General features: G+C 45.2%; 1 protein-coding gene across 1 annotated transcript in view; it reads right to left on the bottom strand.

Moving 5' to 3' along the window:
- Positions 1-22,455, bottom strand: part of BCO1 (beta-carotene oxygenase 1) — a 34,438-nt gene extending 11,983 nt beyond the window's left edge. Inside the window, exons 1-7 of the mRNA XM_049863771.1 lie at positions 22,392-22,455; positions 19,828-19,956; positions 16,319-16,448; positions 14,389-14,536; positions 13,021-13,168; positions 10,381-10,604; positions 7,473-7,730 (exon numbers count right to left, since the gene is read on the bottom strand). Coding sequence (XP_049719728.1) covers positions 7,473-7,730; positions 10,381-10,604; positions 13,021-13,168; positions 14,389-14,536; positions 16,319-16,448; positions 19,828-19,956; positions 22,392-22,455 — 1,101 coding nt within the window. The remainder of the gene's footprint in view (positions 1-7,472; positions 7,731-10,380; positions 10,605-13,020; positions 13,169-14,388; positions 14,537-16,318; positions 16,449-19,827; positions 19,957-22,391) is intronic.

Here is a 22,455-nt window from a genome sequence, read left to right as displayed (position 1 = left end):
TGCAGGTAGAGAACGTTTCGTCATTGCAGCAAGGTCTATTGAACAACTGGAAGGAAAGGCGTGAATTTAGAAACCTAGGACTTCTTGGAGTTCTGAACTAGACTAGCGTGGACCAGGAAGATCCAGCCCCAGCCCCCTTCTCTCCCACCCCTGCTCCGTCTCTCGCTGTGAGGGGCTTTGCTTGTGCCCTGCAGGGAGGCCTCAGCCAGCACTACAAAGCTAGCTGCCAGTACTGGCCACCTCAGGGCATACACACCGGAGACACAGTCTGCCCTGAAGAGGACAGAGGCAGCACTGGACGCAGGCTAAGGACATTAGGGCAGGGAATTAAGACCCCAGGATCTGGAGCATGGTTGGGGCACAGGAGGGCAAAAGGGACAACGCTGGAGCAGGGTCTGATCAGGGCCCTCCAAAGGGCCAAGCACAGAGAAGTGGCCCCTCTTGCTGGGATCTAAGAGCAGAAAAGGGATTTAACACAGCACCTGGCACATAGCAAGCTGTCGGTAAATGGCAGCTTCTTTTAGTATTGTTTTCATTTTTGTACTTGGAACACAAGAGACAAATCTTCTAATCAGGGAGTTGAGGCCACCCACTTCTATGACCAAGAGTCCCTGGGTGGCGTAAATATCAACATGCTCGGATGTTAACTGAAAATTTGGAGGTTCGAGTCCACCCAGAGGTGCCTTGGAAGGACAGGCCTAGTGATCTATTTCTGAAAAGTCATCCACTGAAAATCCTATGGAGCACAATTCTACTCTGCAACACATACAGTCGCCTCAATGACAACTTTTTTTAAAATTCCAATTGGACTTTTTTTTAATTGTACTTTAGATGAAGGTTCACAGAACAAACTAGCTTCTTTTTAAACAGTATACATATTGTTTTACGACATTGGTTAACAACCCCATGACATGTCAACACTGTCCCTTCTTGACCTTGGGTTCCCTATTACAAGCTTTCCTGTCCCCTCCTGCCTTCTAGTCCTTGCCCCTGGGCTGTCGTGCCCCTTTAGTCTTGTTTTATTTTATGGGTCTGTCTAATTTTTGCCTAAAGGGTGAACCTCAGGAGTGACTTCATTACTGAGCTAAAAGGGTGTCCAAGGGCCATACTCTTGGTGTTTCTCCAGTCTTTGTCAAGCCAATAAGTCTGGTCTTTTTTGTGTGAGTTAGAATTTTTATCTACATTTTTCTCCAGTTCTGTCTGGGACCCTCTATTGTGATCCCTGTCAGAGAAGTCAGTGGTGGTAGCTGGGCACCATCTAGTTGTACTGGTCTCAGTCTGGTGGAGGCTGTGGCAGTTGTGGTCCATTAGTCCTTTGGACTAACCTTTTCCTTGTATCTTTAGTTTTCTTCATCCTCCCTTGCTCCCGAAGGGATGAGACCAGTGGAGTATCCTAAATGGCCGGTCACAGTCTTTTAAGACCCCAGGTGCTACTCACCAAAGTAGAATGTAGAACTTTTTCTTTATAAACTGTTATGCCAATTAAGCTAAATGGTCCCCGAAACCAAGGTCCCCACAGCCCTCAGCCCAGCAATTTGGTCCCTCAGGAACAACTGTTTTTTTTTTTGGTTTACTTTTATGACTAAGGCACCTCCTTCCTGTGATTGCCCCTGATGTGTGGATGGGGGGATGGCTGCCAGGAGTGAAGTGAAATGTGTGTGAACCCATCTCCAAGGCTGCTTTGGAGGCCTTCAGGAGGAGGGCAGGGAAGCTGGTCCGGACTGTCTGTACATGCCTGCTTCCTCCCGCTCAGCCCTTCCTCCCTGCTGGGCCCAGCCTTAGACACCCCCGCTTCGCCCTACATTAAGAGGCCAAGGGTGCCAGGAGGCCCTGCTGGCCCCACCTTCACTTTGACCCCAGCTGGCCCAAAAAAGAATCTGGGGCGGCTGAGGCAGACGGGAGGTTCTGGGCTTTAAGTATTATTCACTATTGCCTGTTCTACACAGAACAAACAGACTTTTCATTTGGCAAATATTCTCAATGCTAAAGGAACCCCTGTGCCCATTTAGAGACCTTGCCTCACGTTTTTCTTTCATTCATTCATAATACTTAAGAGCTTAATGAGCACCCTCTGAGAGCCAGCCCTGTGATGGGCACTAGGGATAAACTGCTGAACAAGAGAAAGAGGGTGCCTGCCCTCTCAGAGCTAACAGGAAGAGGAACTGGACAAGTTAATACTCTGAGATAAATGTTGAGCGAAAAGCTACAGTGTACCATCAGCACATGCACACAAACTGATCTGAGCAGGGTCCAGAGGCCAAGCACAGAAGGCTGAGCAGGAGTCAGCCAGACTCAGTGGTGCTCACCCTGGCTACATATTGGTCTCCTGGGAGCTTTGAAACCACACCCACACCTGGGCCCTGCTCTGGAGACAATGGCTTAGATGGTCTCAAAGCTCCCCTGTGATGCCAACTTCAACCATGAGGACTGAATAGGAGGTGTGATGAGAAGAGGGCACAGCAGCGTGCAAAGGCCCCCAGACCGGAAGGGGAAAGTACAGCCCATTTCCCACGGTCACTTCTTTAATAGCCTTTGGATAAGATGCAGCCAAGGCAGCCAATCGGGACTTCTAAGACCAGGTTCGTCAGCTTGAATTTCCTATTTCAATAGCAGGTGGAGTTACTTGAAAGTGAATAAGAAGCCATTTTTAAGGGATGATAAATAGCAATTAAAAAGCGTGGTCAGACTACCCTTCCCAGAGCTCTCTCTGCTTTGCTACTTTGAAAGCAGCAAATGGTTCACAGGGAGGCTTTTTAAAATTTAAGTGTTAAAGTTAGCTTACTTCCAAGGAAGCAAATCACTTTTCAGTGGGATAAAAGGTTGTAAAACCCCATGGTGTGTGGGCAATGGGAGGGGTGCATTGTCTATGTATCATCTTTTGGCTGAAGCCAGCTGGTGTGAGGTGGGGGCCAGGCCTTGTAATTTGCCACCTGTGTGCTTCCTGACAGACCCTCTGCCCTCCCATTGCTTCCTGGAACCAGGAGAAGCAGCCCAATGCAGAGACCTATGGCTCCTGTGATGAGTTTATGGGACACAGCAGTTCATTCAATAGCCCTGAATCATCTGGGGAGAAGGTGGAGTCTTTTTTCTCTTCCAGTCCTTCTGAGCGTCTCAAGAAGACCTCAGGTGCTACTATGTCTTTAACAGCTAATTCTTTTCTCCCATTTTAACCACTTTTAAGTGTACAATTCAGTGACATTAATTATATTCAATATGTGCAACCATCACCACTGTTTCTGAAACGTTTTCATCACCTCAAACAAAAACTCAGTACCCACTGAGCAATAACTCTACTTCCTCACCACAGCCCCCGGTAACCACTGATAAACTTTGGTCTCTATTCCAGATATTTCATGTAAGTGTAATTATACAATACTTGTCCTTTTGTGTCCGATTTATTTCACTCAGCATAATGGTTTTGAGGCTCATCCATGTCATAATATGTACCAGAACTTCATGTCTCTTTATGGCTGAATAATATTCCACTGTATGTGTCTTAGAAACCCTGGTGGCGTAGTGATTAAGAGCTATGGCTGCTAACCAAAAGGTCAGCAGTTCAAATCCACCAGGCACTCCTTGGAAACCCTACGGGCAGTTCTACTCTGTCCTATAGGGTCGCTACGAGTCAGAATCAACTCAACGGCAATGGGTTTTACAGGTATGTGTCTTCGAGTCCTGGTGGTGCAGTGGTTAAGAGCTATGGCTGCTAATGAAAGGGTCAGCAGTTCGAATCCACCAGCTGCTCCTTGGAAACCCTGTGGGGGCAGTTCTACTCCATCCTCTAGGGTCACTATGAGTCGGAATCATAGCAACAGTTTTTTTTTTTTTTCTTTAGGTATGTGTCTTAGTTATCTAGTGCTGCTATAACAGAAATACCACAAGTGGATGGCTTTAACAAAGAGAAATTTATTCTCTCACAGTCTAGGAGACTAGAAGTCTGAATTCAGGGTACCAGCTCCAAGGGAAGTCTTTCTCTGTCTGTCAGCTCAGGGGGAAGGTCCTTATCATCAATCTTCCCCTGGTCTAGGAGCTTCTCAGGCACAAGGACCCCACCCAGGTCCAAAGGGCACACTCTGCTCCTGGCACTACTTTCTTGGTGGTATGAGGTCCCCATGTCTCTCTGCTTGCTTTTCTCTTTTACATCTCAAAGAGATTGACTTAAGACACAACCTGATCTTGTAGACTGAGTCCTGCCTCATTAACATCATAGAGGTAGGATTTACAACACATAGGAAAATCACATCAGATGACAAAATGGTGGACAATCACACAATACTGGGAATCATGCCCTAGCCAAGTTGGGACATTTTTGGGGAGTCACAATTCAATCTGTAACAGTATGTATATACCACCTTCTGTTCAAACATTCATCTATTAATGAACATTTGGGTTGTTTCCACCTTTTGGCTATTGTGGACAGTACTACAGTGAACAAATCTCTGAGTCTCTGCTTTTAAGTCTTTTGGGCATATATCTAGGAGTGGAATTGCTGGGTCATATGGTAATTCAACTAGAAAGGTAAAACCCAAAAGGTAGGGAGCTCGAATCTACCAGCTGCTCCTTTGAAACCCTATGAGGCAGCTCTACTCTGTCCTATAGGGTCACTATGAGTCAGAATTGACTCAACAGCAATGGGTTTTGGTTTTATGGCAATTCTATGTTCAACTTTTTGAGGAACTGCCAAACTGTTTTTCACAGCGGTTGTATGATTTTACACATTTCTCCACATCCTCGCCAACACTTGCTATTTTTTTTTCTGATAATTAACACCTAATACTTTTAAAACATTCTTTTTAACAAAAAAATCAGATCTTGGCAAGAAACAATATCTGCGTAGAGTTTAAGACCTTTGGTTTTTCCTATTGTTTTATTTACATGATTGTCTTCTATTTGCAGCAAGCAATGCTGGCTTTCTATAGGGTCATGATATGTTTCCTTTCAGACTAGTTAATTAAAGAGGGAGTTGGTTTAAACAAAAAATGATTTTGCAAGTGTTAACAGAGGTAATAGGAAATATGGCAGAAATCAAGACAGATACATAAACCACTGTGGATGGTGAAATGTTGGAGAGCTAGGAAAGAACTCCAACTCCGGAGTCACACAGACCTGGGTTCAAATCCTGGCTCCCCATTTGTCCACTGGTTGGGAGCAGGGCTGAGCAGCCCACTTGGGCCTGGGAGCTTGGTGGTGCCGGTGGGAGAAAGCTCCCTCCATCCCTCAAGTCTTCAGGAACCCCAGAGAAGCCAGTGTGATCCATCTGGGTCTTGTTTCAGGAGATAAGGCCTGGTGAGAGCAGCAGGGCCACTACGCCTTAGCAATTACAAACACGAGTTTGGAGGCAGACAGATGGATTTTCCAATCCTGGCTCTGCCACTGGGGTGTGTGGCCTTGGGCATGATCCTTAGTCTCAGTGAGCCTTAGTTTCTTCATCTACAAAATGAGGCTAATATATATGAGGGCCTCTTCCATAGACTGTTTTGATCATTAAGAGAGGTAAGGTAAAGAATATGCTTAGCAAAGTGCCTGGCACATAGTATGCATACAGTAAATGGGAGCCATCAAAATTTAATTTAATTTAATTTGGTTTCATTTAAACTAATTAAGTCATGAAGTCAGGGCGTTCTAGAGCTAGCAGCCTTTGTAGCCTCTCTAATCAAGCCCAGAGCCTTGCCAGCGTCTCCTGAAGGAGGAAAACCTCAGCCGGTGGTCATTTTTAATGCAAGAACAAGACTGTTCAACAGCAGGGGATTGGATAAGCCTGTGAGGTGAATAATTAAAATAATTTTGTAGTAGAATATTTAATGTCATGGAGAGGTGTCTAAACATACAAATAGGTGAGAAAAAAATTACACAGAATAGTGTGTACATATTTGGCAATAAAAAGAAATAGAGTACTGATACATGCTACAACATGGATGAACCTTAAAAACATTATACCAAGTTAAAAAAGCTAGTCACCAAAGTTCACATATTGCATGATTCCATTTATAGGACATTTCCAGAACAGGCAAATCCATAGACAGAAAGTAGATTAGTGTTTGCCTAGGACTGGGGGGGGGGGGGGGCCAGTGGTGGGAGGGACAGAGGTGTGGTGATGGCTGTACAATTCTAAAATATACTAAAAATCTCTAAATTGTACTCTCTAAATGGGTAAATTGTAAATATGCAAATTATATCTCAATAAAGCTGTTAAAACATTATGTACAGTATTGTTTCCTTTCTTAAAATTAAGAAATATATATATATACACACACACATTCCTACATACATTCAGGGGAGCCCTGATGGCACAGTGGTTAAGTGCTTACCTGCTAACTTAAAGATTGGCAGTTCGAACCCACCAGTTGCTCTGAGGGAGAAAGATGTGGCAGTCTGCTTCCATAAAGACTACAGCCTTGGAAACCCTATGGGGCAGTTCTACTCTGTCCTATAGGGTTGCTATGAGTCAGAATCATCTTGACGGCTCGACGGCAATGGGTTTGATTTGGTTTTTGTATACATACATATACAAAAAAAAACAACAACAAACTATTCTGCCTCATGGGGACACCCCGTGTTACACATTAGAACTGCTCCATACAGTAGAACTGTAATCTTTACACAGGCAGATCACCAGTCCTTTCTTCCACAGCACTGCTGGGTAGATTCAAACCACCAAACTTTAAGTTAGTAAAAAAAAAAAAAAAAAAAACCCATTGCCATCAAGTCAATTCTGACTCATAACGACCCTCCTATAGGACAGAGTAGAACAGCCCCAAGGGGTTTCCAAGGAGTGCGTGGTAGATTTGAACTGCTGACATTTTGGTTAGCAGCTGTAGCTCTTAACCACTATGCCACCAGGTTTTCCTTTAAATTAGTAGTTGAGCACAAAACGTTTGCACCACTCAGGGATTATATATATATGTATATATATATATATACATATATATATATAGTTGTCGTTAGGTGCCGTTGAGTCGGTTCTGACTCATACTGACCCTATATATACATACATACATATATATACACAGACACACACACACACATAAAGACTGGGCAGCAATACAAATAGACCCATAATGATCATCTTAGGTGGTGGGTCTATGGAGGTTTTTTGTTTATCTCTCTTTTTCCAAAAAATTTTCTAAAAAAGGGGAAGACCCTCAACGACATGGAATGACACAGTGGCTGCAACGATGGGCTCAAGCATAACAACGATTGTGAGCATGGGGTAGGACCAGGTAGTATTTCATTCTATGGTACGGAGGGTCGCTATAAGTCGGAACCGACTTGACAGCACCTAACAACAATAACAACACATTTTCTAAGTTTTCTACCATGATGATGTACCACTTCTGTAAAATAACGAAAAAATCTCCCCGTTTTTCTTTAAGAACAGTTCAGTTTTAGATTTGAAAATCAATCAAGTTAAGTGCCAAAGTCACTTCCTAACGTCTAAATAGCATTTAAATGGGCTTCCTGTTAAGTGTTACCTTGTCCACGTGGAGTGGCACAGCGAATCTCTTGAGGGTGGGTATGGAGGTGAGCCTAGAGTTCTCCGCGAAGTCCTGGTTCAGGTTGGCCATGTAGAAGAGCTGGTAGAGGCTGTTGTCCTCGTAGGCAATGACATCAAACAGTATGCAGCCGTCCTCCTCATAGGCATTGACGTGATGGAAGACGACCATGGGGTCTGTGTAATACTTGGTTACTACAGGCTTTCTAGTCCTCTGGTCAATGATGTGGATGTGAGTCTGGAAGGTGGACACCAAGTGTTCAGCTCCCCTTCTGACAGCCCGCTCCGTGTCATCCTGATATCGGACTAAACCCAGCTCTGCCATCCACCAGCGGGTGACTTTGGAATCCCCTTCCCCATCCTGAGCCTTGTGTCCTACCTCAAAAATGCCAAACACTAAAGGCACTCAATAAATGGGAGTTGTTTATTGCTGCATTTTTATGATATCTTTGCCATGAGAGGAGGAAAGCTTTGCCACCCTGGCCTCTGGGGTGGCCATGAAGACAGTGTTTGGGGTGAGGGTGCACCATCCCCTCGTGCAGTTGACTGACTTACGGTGCCTCTAGATGGGCAGTGACATGCCAGCTCCCTGGCAATGGCCACGCTAGGAAGACCCTGCCAGCTGACAGGGCCCTCGAGGCCTTCCTGGGGCCCATCCAAGGCTGGAGACCCTAAAACCATAAAAGCACAGCTGGCCTTCTGGGATCCTTCCTCCACCTCAGAGTCTGCTGTTTCCAGTTTACCAAGGCATGGCTGGAGGGCTGCAGTGTGGAGTGACCCTGCTCCATACTAACGACCTCACAGGGAAGTATCAGCTCATTAGTATCAGCTCTGGCTGTCACAGGCCAGTATCACTCTGGGTGGTAATTAGCCGCATCTGCAGCCCAAGTTGCCTAATGCAAAGGGGAGGAGGTGTTTTCTTTCTTTTGGCAGCTCTGGCCTAACCATCCTCCTTCCGAAAGGGAGGGACTGCTCTGGGCTGTTTCTTTTCTTTTCTTTTTTTTTTTTTACCACCTCCTCCCTTTTCTCCCCTTCCCCAGGATCAAACTTTGAATTTTAAGAGGGGTTACAGAAGAGGAAGGCTTTGATAGTGTCAGAGGGGGCTCTGTATGAGGAGATCAATACGTATAAAATCCATTGCCGTTGAGTCAATTCCAACTCATAGCAACACTATAGGACAGAGTAGAACTGCCTCATAGGGCTCCAAGGAGCGGCTGGTGGATTCAAACTGCCAACCTTTTGGTTAGCAGCCATAAGTCTTAACCACTGCACCACCAGGGTTCCTCAACACGTATAGGGGTGATCATTTTAGGTCTTTTCTCCCCCATGACTCCAATCCCTGGGTCACTCACACGGATTTTTCCAAATGCATTCTGAAGCCCTTCCCAGGCTCTCTGCTCTGCCCTGCCCTCTGAGGGCCAGGAAATGCCCAGGGGGCACAGATTTGAGGCCAAGCAGGCCCTGCAGCACAGTGGAGGGAAGCTTCTCAGGAGTGTCTGGAGAGAGGGCTGCAGAGCAAACTCAACTTCAGCTCTTTTCCCTGCCCTCCCCCACGCCCCCTCTCGTTCATTCCACAGATATGTATTGAGGGTAAACTGAGTGTCAGTTTTCTGGAAACTAGAGAGGCAAAATAAAACGAGCCCCTTCTTTGGAGTTTATATTCTAGTGGGGGTGAGGCCAGCAGTAAATGATTAAACATTTATGTCAGAGTATGATAACAATCCTACTTAGAGAGGAGGGCTCTATTACAGACAGGTTATCAGGCAGGGCCTCAGAGATCAGGTAAGAAGTCACACCTTGGAGGGGAGGCCTAGATTAACTGAGAGAGGAAGCCATCTGGGGGAAGAGCATTCCAGACAATCACCCAAGGTGGGAATGTGTTTGGCTGGCTTGAGATACAGGAGATAAGCAGCAGGGGCCAGTGATTGAGATGAGGCTGTGCAGGGAGTTAGGGGTCACAGCAAAGACTTTGGATTTTATTCTGAGGGAGATGAGAAATCACTAGAAGGTTCTGAGCAGAGGAGGGATCTGCCTTAACCCCCTTGTTCCCTCAAACATCTCTCTCTCCTCCCTGAGAAGAGAGAAGATAGGTCTTAAAGAGGGCAGCCAACCACAAATGGGGCAAATGTAGGTATATGTACACGAAACTGTGAGCACACAGAAAAGGGTATTGGTTCCCTCTGGAAAGGGGAGCGGGCACGGAGAAGGAGGAGGGGGATAGGGAGACTCATGGGAAGGGGCCTTCCATAAGTTGCCTTCTATACTCATGCATTGTTTGAACAGGTAACATTGAGAATTACTTGATTTTTAAAATAAAGTAACAACAGCAAAAACAATAAAATAAAAACTTTGAGCACTCAAGTATACTTCAACAGAAGAGGACATTTCTACTGTACCATCTGCTGGGAGGGTCTATCATTACGATGTCTAAATAATCTATGGCACCATCCCAGCCAGATATTACACAGTGGTGGGAGGTGCCAAAGAGCCTCAGGAGTGGGTGGTGGACTCCAGGTTCTCACTGGACGGCTTTGGCTGGTGAGAGTTGCCTTGCTGGAGGTCACATTCCCTCTCCAGGGTCATCTCCCCAATGGCTTATAAGGGATAAGGGTCCAGCCACCTTGCCCCAACTCTGGATATCTCTGAAGGATCAATCTAGCTCAGAACTATCTGGGGGAGGACACATGGTGGCTTGTCCCCGCCCAACTCTGCTTCCTCCCCTCCACTGGAGTCTATCCCAAAGACCTTCCTAACAAACCCCCTGCACGCTAATGCTCATCTTCATCTCAGAGAGGCTTCCCGGAACCCCCTGTGACACCCCTCTCTGGGCGCACCCCCCTCAAGGCCAGCAGCCCCCACCTGGGCCAGAGGCACCACCTAGGTCTTACCTTATCCTCCCTGTGGAAGGCCAGGCAGGATGCCCAGCTCACTCCCCGGATGTAGGCGGTTGCCATCTTGAGAATATCCAACTTGAAAGGCTGCTCAAGGAAAACAATGTAGTTCTCGGTGATGCCAAAGCTGTGGTAGTAGCTCGGGGAAAGCAGGGAGCGGGAGGGTATGGAGCAGAACACCTCTGTGTGCTTCAAGCAGCTCTTCCCGTTCTTCTTGTCCTCTAGAGAAACCAATCCTCAGAAATAGTGCAAGGGCCTGGCTGCTCCCAGACAACACCACCACCTACAGCTGAGCTTCTCAAACTCATGCTGCTGCTAAGACATGAGAGCCAACAGGTAGATCAGATAAAAGAGGACAGAGGCTCAGAGACCTTCTCATCCAGCCCTGGTCTATAATCAGAAAACCACCGAACCACAGGCCAGGGTCAGCAGGGTTAGCCCCGGGGGCCAAAAACAACTCTCTACCTGCTTTTGTAAATAAGGTTTTATTGGAACATATGCCCTGTTTATGGCTGCTTTTGATCTACAATGACAGAGTTGAGTAGGTATGACAGAGACCCTATGGTCTGCAAAGCCTCAAATATTTGCTACCTGGCCCATTACTGAAGTTTGCAGACCTTTGCTCTAGAGTGGTGCTTCTCAAACTTTGATGTGCTTATGAATCACCTGGGGAGCATGTTAAAATGTGAAGTTTGATTTAGTATGCTGAGGTGGGGCCTGAGATTCTGCATTTCTATCAAGTTCCCAGGTGATGGCCAAGCATCCCAGGATTAAACTCTGATATTTCACTGGGAACTGTTTGACAGATATTTCATAGGGTTTTCATGAATTTATCTTGGCACTGCCCATTCTGAAAGGCTTGGGAATAGGATTAAGTGCCTATTGTAAGGAGAGGCTTTTCAATATGTCTTGACAACCAAGGTAGGCTTTATGACCCCCATTTTATAGATGGGAAACTGAAGCTTGGTGGGTGCTCTCTTGCTATTGACCCAAGTCATAGAGTTAAGCCAAGAAGATACACCCCCTTAGCCTTGGCTTCTCTGTTCTTAGTGATTATGCTATTCATAGAGTGAAGGTAGAGAGCAGAACAAAATATCGTAGTAGTTCAAGAACACCCAGAGTGCTTAATATGAGTTCAATTTGCTTATTGGAAACCCTGGTGGTGTAGTGGTTAAGTGCTACGGCTGCTGACCAAAGGGTCAGCAGTTCAAATCCATCAGGTGCTCCTTGGAAACTCTATGGGGCAGTTCTACTCTGTCCTGTAGGGTCGCTATGAGTCGGAATAGACTCGAGGGTAATGGGTTAGGCAAAGATGAGTTAATCACTGACCAAAAGGCCTCCCCACCCAGGCCTGGGGCTGGCTTATAATGAGTTATCTGCAAGCCTCTCAGCCTTTCTTGTGGCCACCTGTGCGCACTGGTAAACAGCTGGCTGGTGGCAGGGCTGCTGTGGGGTTGTAGGAAGGTTCTTTTTTTCACAAAACAAACACAATACACCTTGCAGTGGAAAGTACCCAGGCCTAGGAGGTAGGAGGCTGGTGGGAATCCCAGTGCAGCTCCAGCCTGGAGCTTCTGCTTAGAGGGTAGCTGCTTGAGAGATGTCAGCAGCTCCTGTAAGCTGTGTCAGCGTGGGCATATCACCTGACTCCCTGGGCCTCACTCACTCTCCTCTGTAAAATGAGATGGCAAACTCAAATGCCCAGGCGATCTCCAGCTCTGCCAGCCTAGGTTTTGAGTTAGACCCTATTCTTCCCTCATTGGCTTAATTAATGGGTGTTCTACGTAATGAGAATTGTATGAGTGTCTGCCAGATACTCAATGTACCTTCTGACCTGGGGGGCTGGCACCACCCAGCAGATCCTGGAAATTCACTCAGGAGATTCTACAGAACTGGGGACCATGGATAGAAACCCATTTTCCTAAGCCAGGAGGCAGGCCAAGCACCCTGTGGTTCTGAGCTCTGTCTCCAGGGTCTTGCACTGCCTGCCTTCAGAGGCCTTGTCTCCTGGGTCTGGCTCCCAGGAGGGTAGTGGACAAACATGGCCTAGAAACCCTGCCTTCCTTCCTCCTACCCCCAGGAATGTATAATCAACCTGGGCTGTGCTCCAGGATCCTGGCCCTAAATGGAGAAGGTCCAGGAGGCCCAGAGAACAGGGTGGATCTGGAATAGATCCCAGCAGGGCTAAGCTCCCTGAACAACCCTGGGAGTCTGGCTTCAGGGGCTGGGGCTGAAAGTGGACGGCACAACCCTGGCATATAAAGGTCTGTCAGAAGATTAAAGAAATAAATGAATAGATGGATGGATAAATGGAGGAGTGAATGGGTAAATAGATGGATGGACAGAAAGATAGATGGTTGGAGGGAGGTGTGGGTGGGTATACGGATAGATGGATGGATGGATAAATTAATAAACTGGAGCCTAAAGAAAAGGAGATTAGAACAGAAAATGGATTCTTTCCTTCTGTCTTCCCCAGAGGAAGCCCAGCAACTCCTCTTTTCCTCCAACTGAGGATACTGAATTCATGGTGATCTGAATAATACGGAGGAAAGTGTCAGATTGAGTCCGCAGAAGATGCCATCCCTGTCCATTTGTGCTTCCCGCTATCCTCCAGAGTACAAGCATTTGGACGGCTCCTACCTGGTACTGTGGCAGGGATCTTAAATATCACATATTTTGTCTTCCCCTTGTCCACAATGGACGTGCCCACGTTGAGAACGTCTCCAGCCGCGTCATAATGAGGATGTGATGTTGCCAGATTTACAGCCACGTATTTACGATAATCAACCTGCAAATGTGACAGCCACCTGGTTTAAAAAGGGCGGGGGAGCTTGTATTCTATGGAAACCTGACTTATTCCAAGTTCAGGGGGATAATGGATATATTCATACATCCCCGACCCGGAAATAAAATAGAATTCATCTTGAAAGAGGGCGTTTGCTCTTGTGACCTGAGATAACCTCACAAGACACATCCTATATAGCACACAGGTTGCAGGGGAGTAGTGAGCTGGTTTGTGTTTTTGTGACAGTTGTTCCAATCCTGCTGCCTGGCCCAGTGAGGCTTCCTCAGCACTGGAGACAGGAGGCCTAGCCACAGAAAGCTCTAGCAATGGCCTGAGAGGAGGGGTGGCCTTAGAGCTAATCTTGGCTGCTGCTCTGGGCCATTCTGGTTAAGTCACTTAAATTTTTCCCTCTTCAATTTCACAGAAACATAAATCACCAGACCTCTCTGGTAGGATTATTCTGGGAATGGAGAGGTTACAAAAACATTCGGCAAAAGTGAAACTCAACAAACAAGGTGAATGATGACCCCCTGTTCTGAAAAGGCCATAGAACAATGGGGTGGCTGGGGACCAGCTGTCCACCCTTCCTTGCCTAGAATGGTCCAACCTCCAGCCAAGCGTCAGTTAATTCTCCACTGTCTCCCAGAATTCACTCTCTGTCACTCTGTAGACAATGTACATCAGTTGGATCTATGCCGCCTAGCTTAAAAGGAGCTGGACATAATTTCACAGCTAAGAAAAGCATTCCCTTTAACAGATCGTTAAAATGTATTGTGAAGACATCAGGGCTTTGAAGAGCCAGCTGGAGAAAATCGAAAGTGGATCTATTGATTCTCAAGAAAGTGTTGACTTGATTCTCCCTAGGAAAGGTATCTGCTTGGGCATTTATTTTTGCACCCTTGTTCTCTGCCTAATGCTTCCCTTTTCAGGTTAATATAGAGTAGGGCTGCTGGGAATCATGGTAGTTCAGGCAGTCATTCACTCGAATTCTCATTGAGCTCCTACTTGATGCCAAGAACTATGGACACAAAGATGAAAAGGACACAGTCCCTGCCCTACAGGATCATAGAATCTAGTGCTCAGTGCTGTGCTAGGGGAAGCCCAGGATCTGATGGAATTAGAGGAGGGGGCTCCTCCAGTGAGTCCCTCTATGCCAAGAGGGTCTCATTCAGGGGGCCTTTTCTTGAGTCAGGAAGTGATGGTGGTTATAGATTTCCTGATACCTTCTCCAGGGTTTCCAGAGTCTGTGCGTTGATTTTCCTGATGTAATTGGTCTCTGTGGTCGCATAGAAGTCTTCTCCACACTTCATGATGTTAATAAGGCAGTTGTCTGTGAAATCTGGGATCGTGTGGGACAAGTAAGAGAAAGCTCTATGGAGAAAAGCAAATCAAAGGGTCAGTGACTGCGTTCACCAGCTGGAAAGCTCTGACCTAGATAGCCTTATTTTCCTACCACATAAAAGACTTCAATTAAAGGAGAAAAAGTACTGGCTCCCAGTGGACTATTTAAGGAATCCTGAGGACTCAGATGTCAAGTTTCCCAAAGATACCACTGTGTTGAGTCAGCTAAGAAGTGAATCAGCTGAGACAACACAGCAGCCAAATGATCCCACCCAGGCTCTGAAAAATCCAAAGATCTCCAACACCTAGAGCCAGTAGGAGCTGATGGGTTGTTCTGAAGTATTTCAAGAAGCCTACAGAAATCATACATATACCATAATAGCCCGCGAGACTAGCAAAACAGTGAATCCCAGCCGTGGGCAGGAATGTGAGTCCACGTTGGTTTCTTCAAATTTGTCAAGGCAATTGGTGCAAAAAAAAAAAAAAAAAAAATCGGAAAACAAATTTCCAAAACCAAGTATATGAGTTATTAATTCATAATTAGTTTGATTAGAAGGCCAATTCAAAGCAGGAACAAAGAAAAATCAAGAGTTATTGGTGGTGAAGGGAAGTTGGCAAATACTGGGCCCATATATTGGTTAGTGCTCCCCCTACTTTTTTCTCCCCCTACTGACAAATAGTGTAGCAGCAAGGATGCCCCACATACGGTTTTACATTCTTTCCCTCCTTCCCTTTTACCCCCTTCTCTGACTCTCCCCTCCTGCAGATGTGAGTTCATGACTCCCTCTGCGCCGCTCTAGCGTTGGACCTGAAACTGGAGAGGTAATCTCATTTCTGGAAAAGCAGAAGTTATCTTCCGTTGCCCGGCCACTGAGGGCACACCTGATCCCTGGCCAACAATTTAGTTGTTGAATACATAATACATTCATATGCATCATAATCCAAATGATTTAAAATGTAGACAGCTAAAAATCTCCTCCCAGTCTTGTATCCCATTTGCCTGTTACCCATTTCCCTTCTGGATCTTTCCAGAGTTTGTGCATGTACAAGCAAAAACGAATCCACGTTTCCTCTTCCTTCTTTACACAAAATATAGCCTATAATATGCTTTCTGCATCTTCCATTTTTTCTCGCACTTCATAATATATCTTGGAAATCTTTCCATACAGTGCATAGAGAGTATCCTCATTCTTCTGCCTGATATTCTCTTGCATGCTTTTACTATTCTTTATTTGTCCATCACCTGTTGATGGACATTTGGGTTATTTCCAGCTTCTTGTTACTACAAAAAATGCAGCCACGAATTGCTTTGAACATGGGTCATTTCAGACATGAGTAAGTATATGTCAAGGCCAAAGGGGATGTGCATTTGTAATTTTGATAGACAATTGCATATTGCCCTCCCACCAGCCATGTAGGAGAGCACCTCATGAGCCCCCATGGTGCAGTAGTTAAGCACTTGCCTGCTAACTGAAAGGTCTGTGGTTCGAACCCACCAGCTGCTCCGCAAAAGAAAGATTATGGTGGTCTGCTTCTGTAAAGATTTACAGCCTTGGAAACCCTTTAGGGCAGTTCTACTCTGTCTACAGAGTCGCTACGTGTTGAAATCGACTAGACGGCAACAGGTTTGGTTTTGGTTTTACATGCCTCTCTTGCTAGCAGTGATGGAGAACTGCGTACCACATGTGACCTAAGGTCAGTCGTAGGCAGCTTTTCATCCACCCTAAAGAGAACTGTCAGAGGGGCCAATGCTAGGTGTTTTGAACATCAACAATATTGAAAAGCATGACCAGATTCAAAATGGGCAGTTACTTGGAAAATATGTTTTTGCAAGGGTCCGGATAGGCCATTGTTCCAAACTCTGACACCACAATCCTGTTTGCCTCGATATTGGAGGTGTAGGTATCACTTCTCAGGTATTTGCTCCTGTAATAGACTTCACCTGAAAGAGAAGAAGCAGCATACTCTCAGGCTGACACCGTGTAGGGCTTTAAATTCTATTTCAGCCATTCTAGGTTTTTTTGGGGGGGCGGGGGGTAGGAGTGGGGTTAAAGGACAGTCTCCTTTAACACATGCTTCTGATACAACTAGCATTTGTGTGTGCTTTCAGCACATCTAACTTGAGACCCAAGCGGTGTGGCAAGGTTAAGTATTCCTGTTTTTAGCTTCATTTTACGTATGAGGAAACTGAGACTCAGAAATGTTCAACTGCCTCACCCAGTGCCTCCCAGTGGAGAGGCACTGAACCAGTCATTGACCTCTGTTCCACCATACTGGTGTCTCTCTAGGTGAAGTCCAGATTTGGAACAACAGTCCAGAAGGCCACATGCTTGGGCTGGATTTCCCCAGGCCCCCCTCCAATCCTGGAAGCCCTACCTTCACACCCTAGTTGGCAATTGCAGCCCACTGGTGTAAGATTAAAGAACCCTGGTGGCACAGTGGTTAAAACATTCGGCTGCTAATGAAAAGGTCAGCTGTTCAAACCCACCAGCTGCTCCGAGGGAGAAAGATGTGGCAGTCTGCTTCTGTAAAGATTTACAGCTTTGGAAACTGTATGCCGGCAATTCTGCTCTGTCCTATAGGGTTGGTATGAGTTGGACTCAACTCCATGGCAGTGGGTTTGGTTTGGTTTGGGGAGTAACATTTGACATCTACTACCACCAGGGGGCAACCTAACCACCAAGTCCACATACAGTGTATGGTCAGGCCAAGTATACCCACCCCTTGGGGTTAACCAGGCCTTGGGTTCATGCATTCAACAAGTATTTGTTAAACACTGTGATGGACTGGAAACCCTGGTAGTGTAGTGGTTAAGTGCTACAGCTACTAACCAAAAGGCTGGCAGTTCAAATCTACCAGACGCTCCTTGGAAACCCTATGTGGCAGTTCTACCCTGTCCTATGGGGTCGCTGTGAGTCGGAATCGACTGGAAGACTGTGGATTTGTTTTAGATTTTTTGATGATGGACCAGGAAGTGTGGGTATAACAGTGAGCAGAACAAGCAAGGTCCCTACCCCTCAGGAGATTAAAGGCTGCGTGTGGATATGAATCCTTGCTTTAAGTATTCAGAGATTGTCTTCATGGATTGTCTACCAGCCATGGTCTTGTTCTTGGGTCAGGGGCAAGCCTCAGTCCTCTCTCCTGTGACATGAGGATCATAATACTTTCTTACAGAGTTGCTGTGACATTTAAGTCTTGTAAACTGGATACAGTGAGATGGACTGACACAGTGGCCACAACAATGGACTCAAAGATCCTAATGATCACGAAGATGGCGCAGGACCTGGCAACGTTTCCTAACGATTATACGTAAAGTCACCATGAGTCGAAACTGACTCGATGGCAACAAGCACCACCACCAACAAAAGTGCACAGCACATAGTAATGGCTCGATAAAAGCTACATACAATACTGAGATTCTGTAGGTAACGGGGATCGAAGCTTTTGTCTCGGGCTAGTCAGAATCCATGCTTTCTAAACAGTGTGGCCTTGGGTAAGTCTCCCAATCTCACTGCACCTCAGTTTCCTCATCTGGAAATTGGGAGTCACATATTCCACCCTTCACAGGGTTGGGAGTTTTAAGTGAGATGATGGAAGGTGTTTAGCCCTTTTTCTGGCACATAGCATACCCCTGATAGGTGAAAGCTCAAAACTAGAACTGTTGCCGCTGAGTCGATTCCAACTCGTAGTGACGGCTACTATAATCCTGGATTGTCTAAAAAATCCTGGCATTGGGAAGGCTCTCCCAGTGGACTTCAAGGCCATGGGGACACCCATCATAGGGCCATCCTGGTCTCCCACGTGCCAGCCTGTCCTTTGCTGGTTATGTTCTGAAGGACACCGCCCACTAGGCACTGACTAAGGTCCTTTCGGCCCTGTGAGCACTTTGCCTGAAATGCTCAATTCTGTTCATTTGAAATGTAAACACTCAACCCAGGCTGGGCTGTAAACAGGCAGCCTACTTCCTATGAACAAGCAGCCACAGAGCATGGAGCTCCCGGGGGGCCACGGGAAACTATGTCTCTGGAATTGCTCAAGGAGGAATGCTTGACTTTGAGGTTGAGATTAAAGGGGGAGCACGGCACATTCCCTACCACCCTGAGCGGGGCAGCCCAATTAGCCACATTCCTTCAGTAGGGACCCAAGTAAACAGACGTGCTACTGTCTGGGATCTCCTAGAACTGGGTCAAGTTGGATATCTTTTAGAGGGGTGGAGGGAAGGCATTTATCTGGAAAAAAAGAAAAAAAAGCAAGCTTTCCAAAAGGCTACTTTGGACCTACCACAATTGAGAAACACCAGCTTTGGAAAGGCAAAGTTCTCGAGAGCTCATTTGCTTCAAACCACAGTGACTCTGGCTCTTGAAATTCATACGTTCAAATTCTCAAAGGACACACATCACAACTTTGCCTCTCATGAGAAAATTATCAATAATCATTTGCTGAGGAAGGCTTGGGTTCACTAATCTCGATGCCTACTTTTAAAAAACTTATTTCAAAATAATTTTGGACTTACAGATAAGACAGTTCCTATACACCCTTCACTCAGCTTCCACTTCTCCATCCTGTCTCCTTCATTCATTTTACAAGATGAATTTGCCACCTTGCCAAAGAACCCTGACCACCTTTCTAGGAAGGCTTGTGCTGGTGATAGGCTAAATAACGTCCCTCCAACAACGTCCACGTCCTAAGCCCGGGAACACGAGAATACACCAGCTTACCTGACAAAAGGGAGTGTGCAGATGTGGCTAAATTAAGGGTTTTGAGGTGAGAGATTAGCCTGGATTATCCAGGTGGGCCTAATGTAATCACAAGGATCCTTATAAGGGAGAGGCAGGAGAGTCAGAATCAGAGAAGGGGAGATGATGACAGAGGCAGACAGAAAGAGAGATGGGAAGATACTATGCTGCCAGCAGGAAATCGTGGTAGTGCAGTGGTTAACTACTACAGCTGCTAACCAAAGGGTCAGCAGTTTGAATCCACCAGGTGCTCCTTGGAAACTCTGGGGCTGTTCTACACTGTCCTATAGGGTCACTATGAGTTGGAATTGATGGCAACAATGAGTTTTGTGGGGTTTTTTTGTTTGTTTTTTATGTTGCGAGCTTTGAAGATGAAGATGGGGCCATGAGCCAAGGAATGTAGTGGCCTCTAGAAGCTAGAAAAAATAAGGAAATGGATTCTCTTCCAAAGAAATACAGCTCTGCCAACCTGTGCTAGACTTCTGACCTCAGAACTATAAGAGAATACATTTATGCTGTTTTAAGCTACTAAGTTTGTAGTAACTTGTTACAGCAGCAACAGGAAGTTTCATACAGTGCTCTTACTGTCTCTAATTGTGAAGCTGTGAAGCAAGGCCAGGCCATCGAACCAGTGGTTGTACTTGGTCTCCCCCACCGTGTGCATCCCAGGCCCATTCCGGAGCAGGGTTCCCTGCAGCCATGTTGGAATCTTGCCTGTTGAGAGAAAGAATGCTTAGTTTCCAGTTTACAAGTCCAAACCAAAAAGCTAGAAGAAATGGCCATGGAATTAAGGTCACATAGTTTCACATCTGTCAAGTGGGGAGCCTCAGTCTAGAGCAGTGGTTGTCAAACTCGAAATCACCCAGAGGGTGAAAACACTGATTTGCCAGGCTTTTTTTTTTTTTAGTTACTCCAGGGTGTCTCATTCAGGGTGGGTGGAGTGGGGCCCAAGAATTTGTGTTTCTAACAAGCTCCCACGTGATGCTGATGCTGTAGGTCTGGGGGTCATACGATAAAAACCACTAATCTAGATGGACTTTGGGGTCCATTCAGCCTCCCAAGTTCTATGATTCTTGTTTTCTAAAATTTCCAAGGATTTCCATGCAGCCATTAAACGGGATTAAAGCAATGTATAATGGCATGTCAAAATGTCCAAGGCATATTTCATAGGATAAAATGGTATCATATGATCCCTTTTTTAAATTAAAAGTTAATAGTAAATGCATTTGCTTTTTGAAAAAAAATTACATATATACACAGTAAATCTACCTATCTATTCTCTTGCTGTTGTTAGGTGCAGTCAATTTGGTTCTGACTCATAATAACCCTACGTACAACAGAACGAAACACTGCCTGGTCCTGCACCATCCTCACAATCTCTATCTATTCTATCGCTAAAAAACTCAAAGGAAATAGACCCAATATTTATAGTGCTTAAGAGACAGGAACACAGCTAATTTTTATTTATTTCTATGTTCTCGTTTGCACTTCCTAAGTTTATATATACATCCCTTGGTGGTGCACATAGTCAATGTGCTTGGCTGCTAACAAAAGGTTGGAGGTTTGAGTCCACCCAGCAGCACCACAGAAGAAAGGTCTGGTGACCTACTTCTGAAAAATCAATCCCCGAAAACCCTATAGAATGCAGTTCTACTCTGACGCACTTGGGATCACCATGATTGGGAATCAACTCCGTGGCAAATATTTATATACATATACATATACATATACATATACATATACATATACATATACATATACATATACATATACATATACATATACATATACATATACATATACATATACATATACATATACATATACATATACATATACATATACATATACATATACATATACATATACATATACATATACATATACATATACATATACATATACATATACATATACATATACATATATTTTTATGATTACAAATGTACAAAAATGTACATTGCCTTTGTAATCAGAAAAAAAAAAAATAGAAGGCAATTCTTCATTTGAAAAACTCCTATCTGCCTTTTCTTCCAAAGAACACTCACTGTTGCCCTTTTCTTGTGAAAACATCCAGCCCGTCGACCAGAAGATGAAACATCCAGGTGCCATTGCTGCAGCCTGAGCTGACCCATTAGCCATTCTCAGAACACTGAGCAAGTGCCACTAAGACACTGGGTGCCTGAGGGTTCAGACTCAGCCACTGCCTTTAGAGTCTAAAGAAGACAGTACCAGGAAAGTGGCACCCCCAAAGAGGAGGAGAAATATCAGATGAAGAAAACAAGATACCAAGCTCCCTAAAGGATTGTTCCTGAAGAGAATCCCACTCTGGGCCTGTTTTACTGACTTTGCAGGTACTCACATGCTGAAATCCCACCCATGGGCACTGGAAAGAAAATCACTTTGGAGCCGGCAATGCCCTCCAAGTGTGCGTGTGGGTGTGTGTGAGTGGGACCTCAGGCACACTTCTCTTTCCGTTTTGAATTCAGGATACATATGTTTGCACAAATATACCATGCATTTGGAATAGGCAACATTTTGCAGCATAATCCTATTTTAAATATGTATTATATATTTTTATATATAAATATAATAGAGATATATTAATTATACAGTATATTTACATATTTTTAATATATATATATAGTTTTCGTTGGGTGCCATTGAGTTGATTCCAACAGATAGTGATCCCATGTGTTGGAACAGAACTGCCCCAAAGGGTTTCCTTGTCTGTAGTCTTTACAGAAGCACATCACCAGGTCTTTTTCCATGGAGCCGCTGGGTGGGTTCGAACCACCAACCTTTTGGTTAGCAACTGTGTTCTCCAACAGGGCTCCTATATACACACATATATATGTGTATATATGCATATATATATACACACACACACCCCAGTTGGAGCATTCCTGGAACTTTTCTTCTGGAAATAGTGAGGATGACTCTGTCTTCGTGCATGGTAAGTTATAACATATATTAGTACACCTAGATTTTCACAGAGAATGTATCTGGGTTACGGGGCATTTTTTTCTATGTACTGTTTACCCAAAAAAAATTTACAGTAAGTATTACTTTCACAATCAGAAAAAACAGCGTACCTATGACCACATAAGAAAGACTCAATCTTTTATACAAAAGTAGCAAATGCTCACCTGTCACTTGGGCCCTCACGGGCTCCTCCTGCTCTTTCTTATTTCTGCCAAATATTACATTCAT

The sequence above is a fragment of the Elephas maximus genome, chromosome 21 (genome assembly GCF_024166365.1).
Source record: "Elephas maximus indicus isolate mEleMax1 chromosome 21, mEleMax1 primary haplotype, whole genome shotgun sequence".
NCBI classification, from domain to species: Eukaryota; Metazoa; Chordata; class Mammalia; order Proboscidea; family Elephantidae; genus Elephas; species Elephas maximus.
This window is presented reverse-complemented; position numbering and strand designations above follow the sequence as displayed.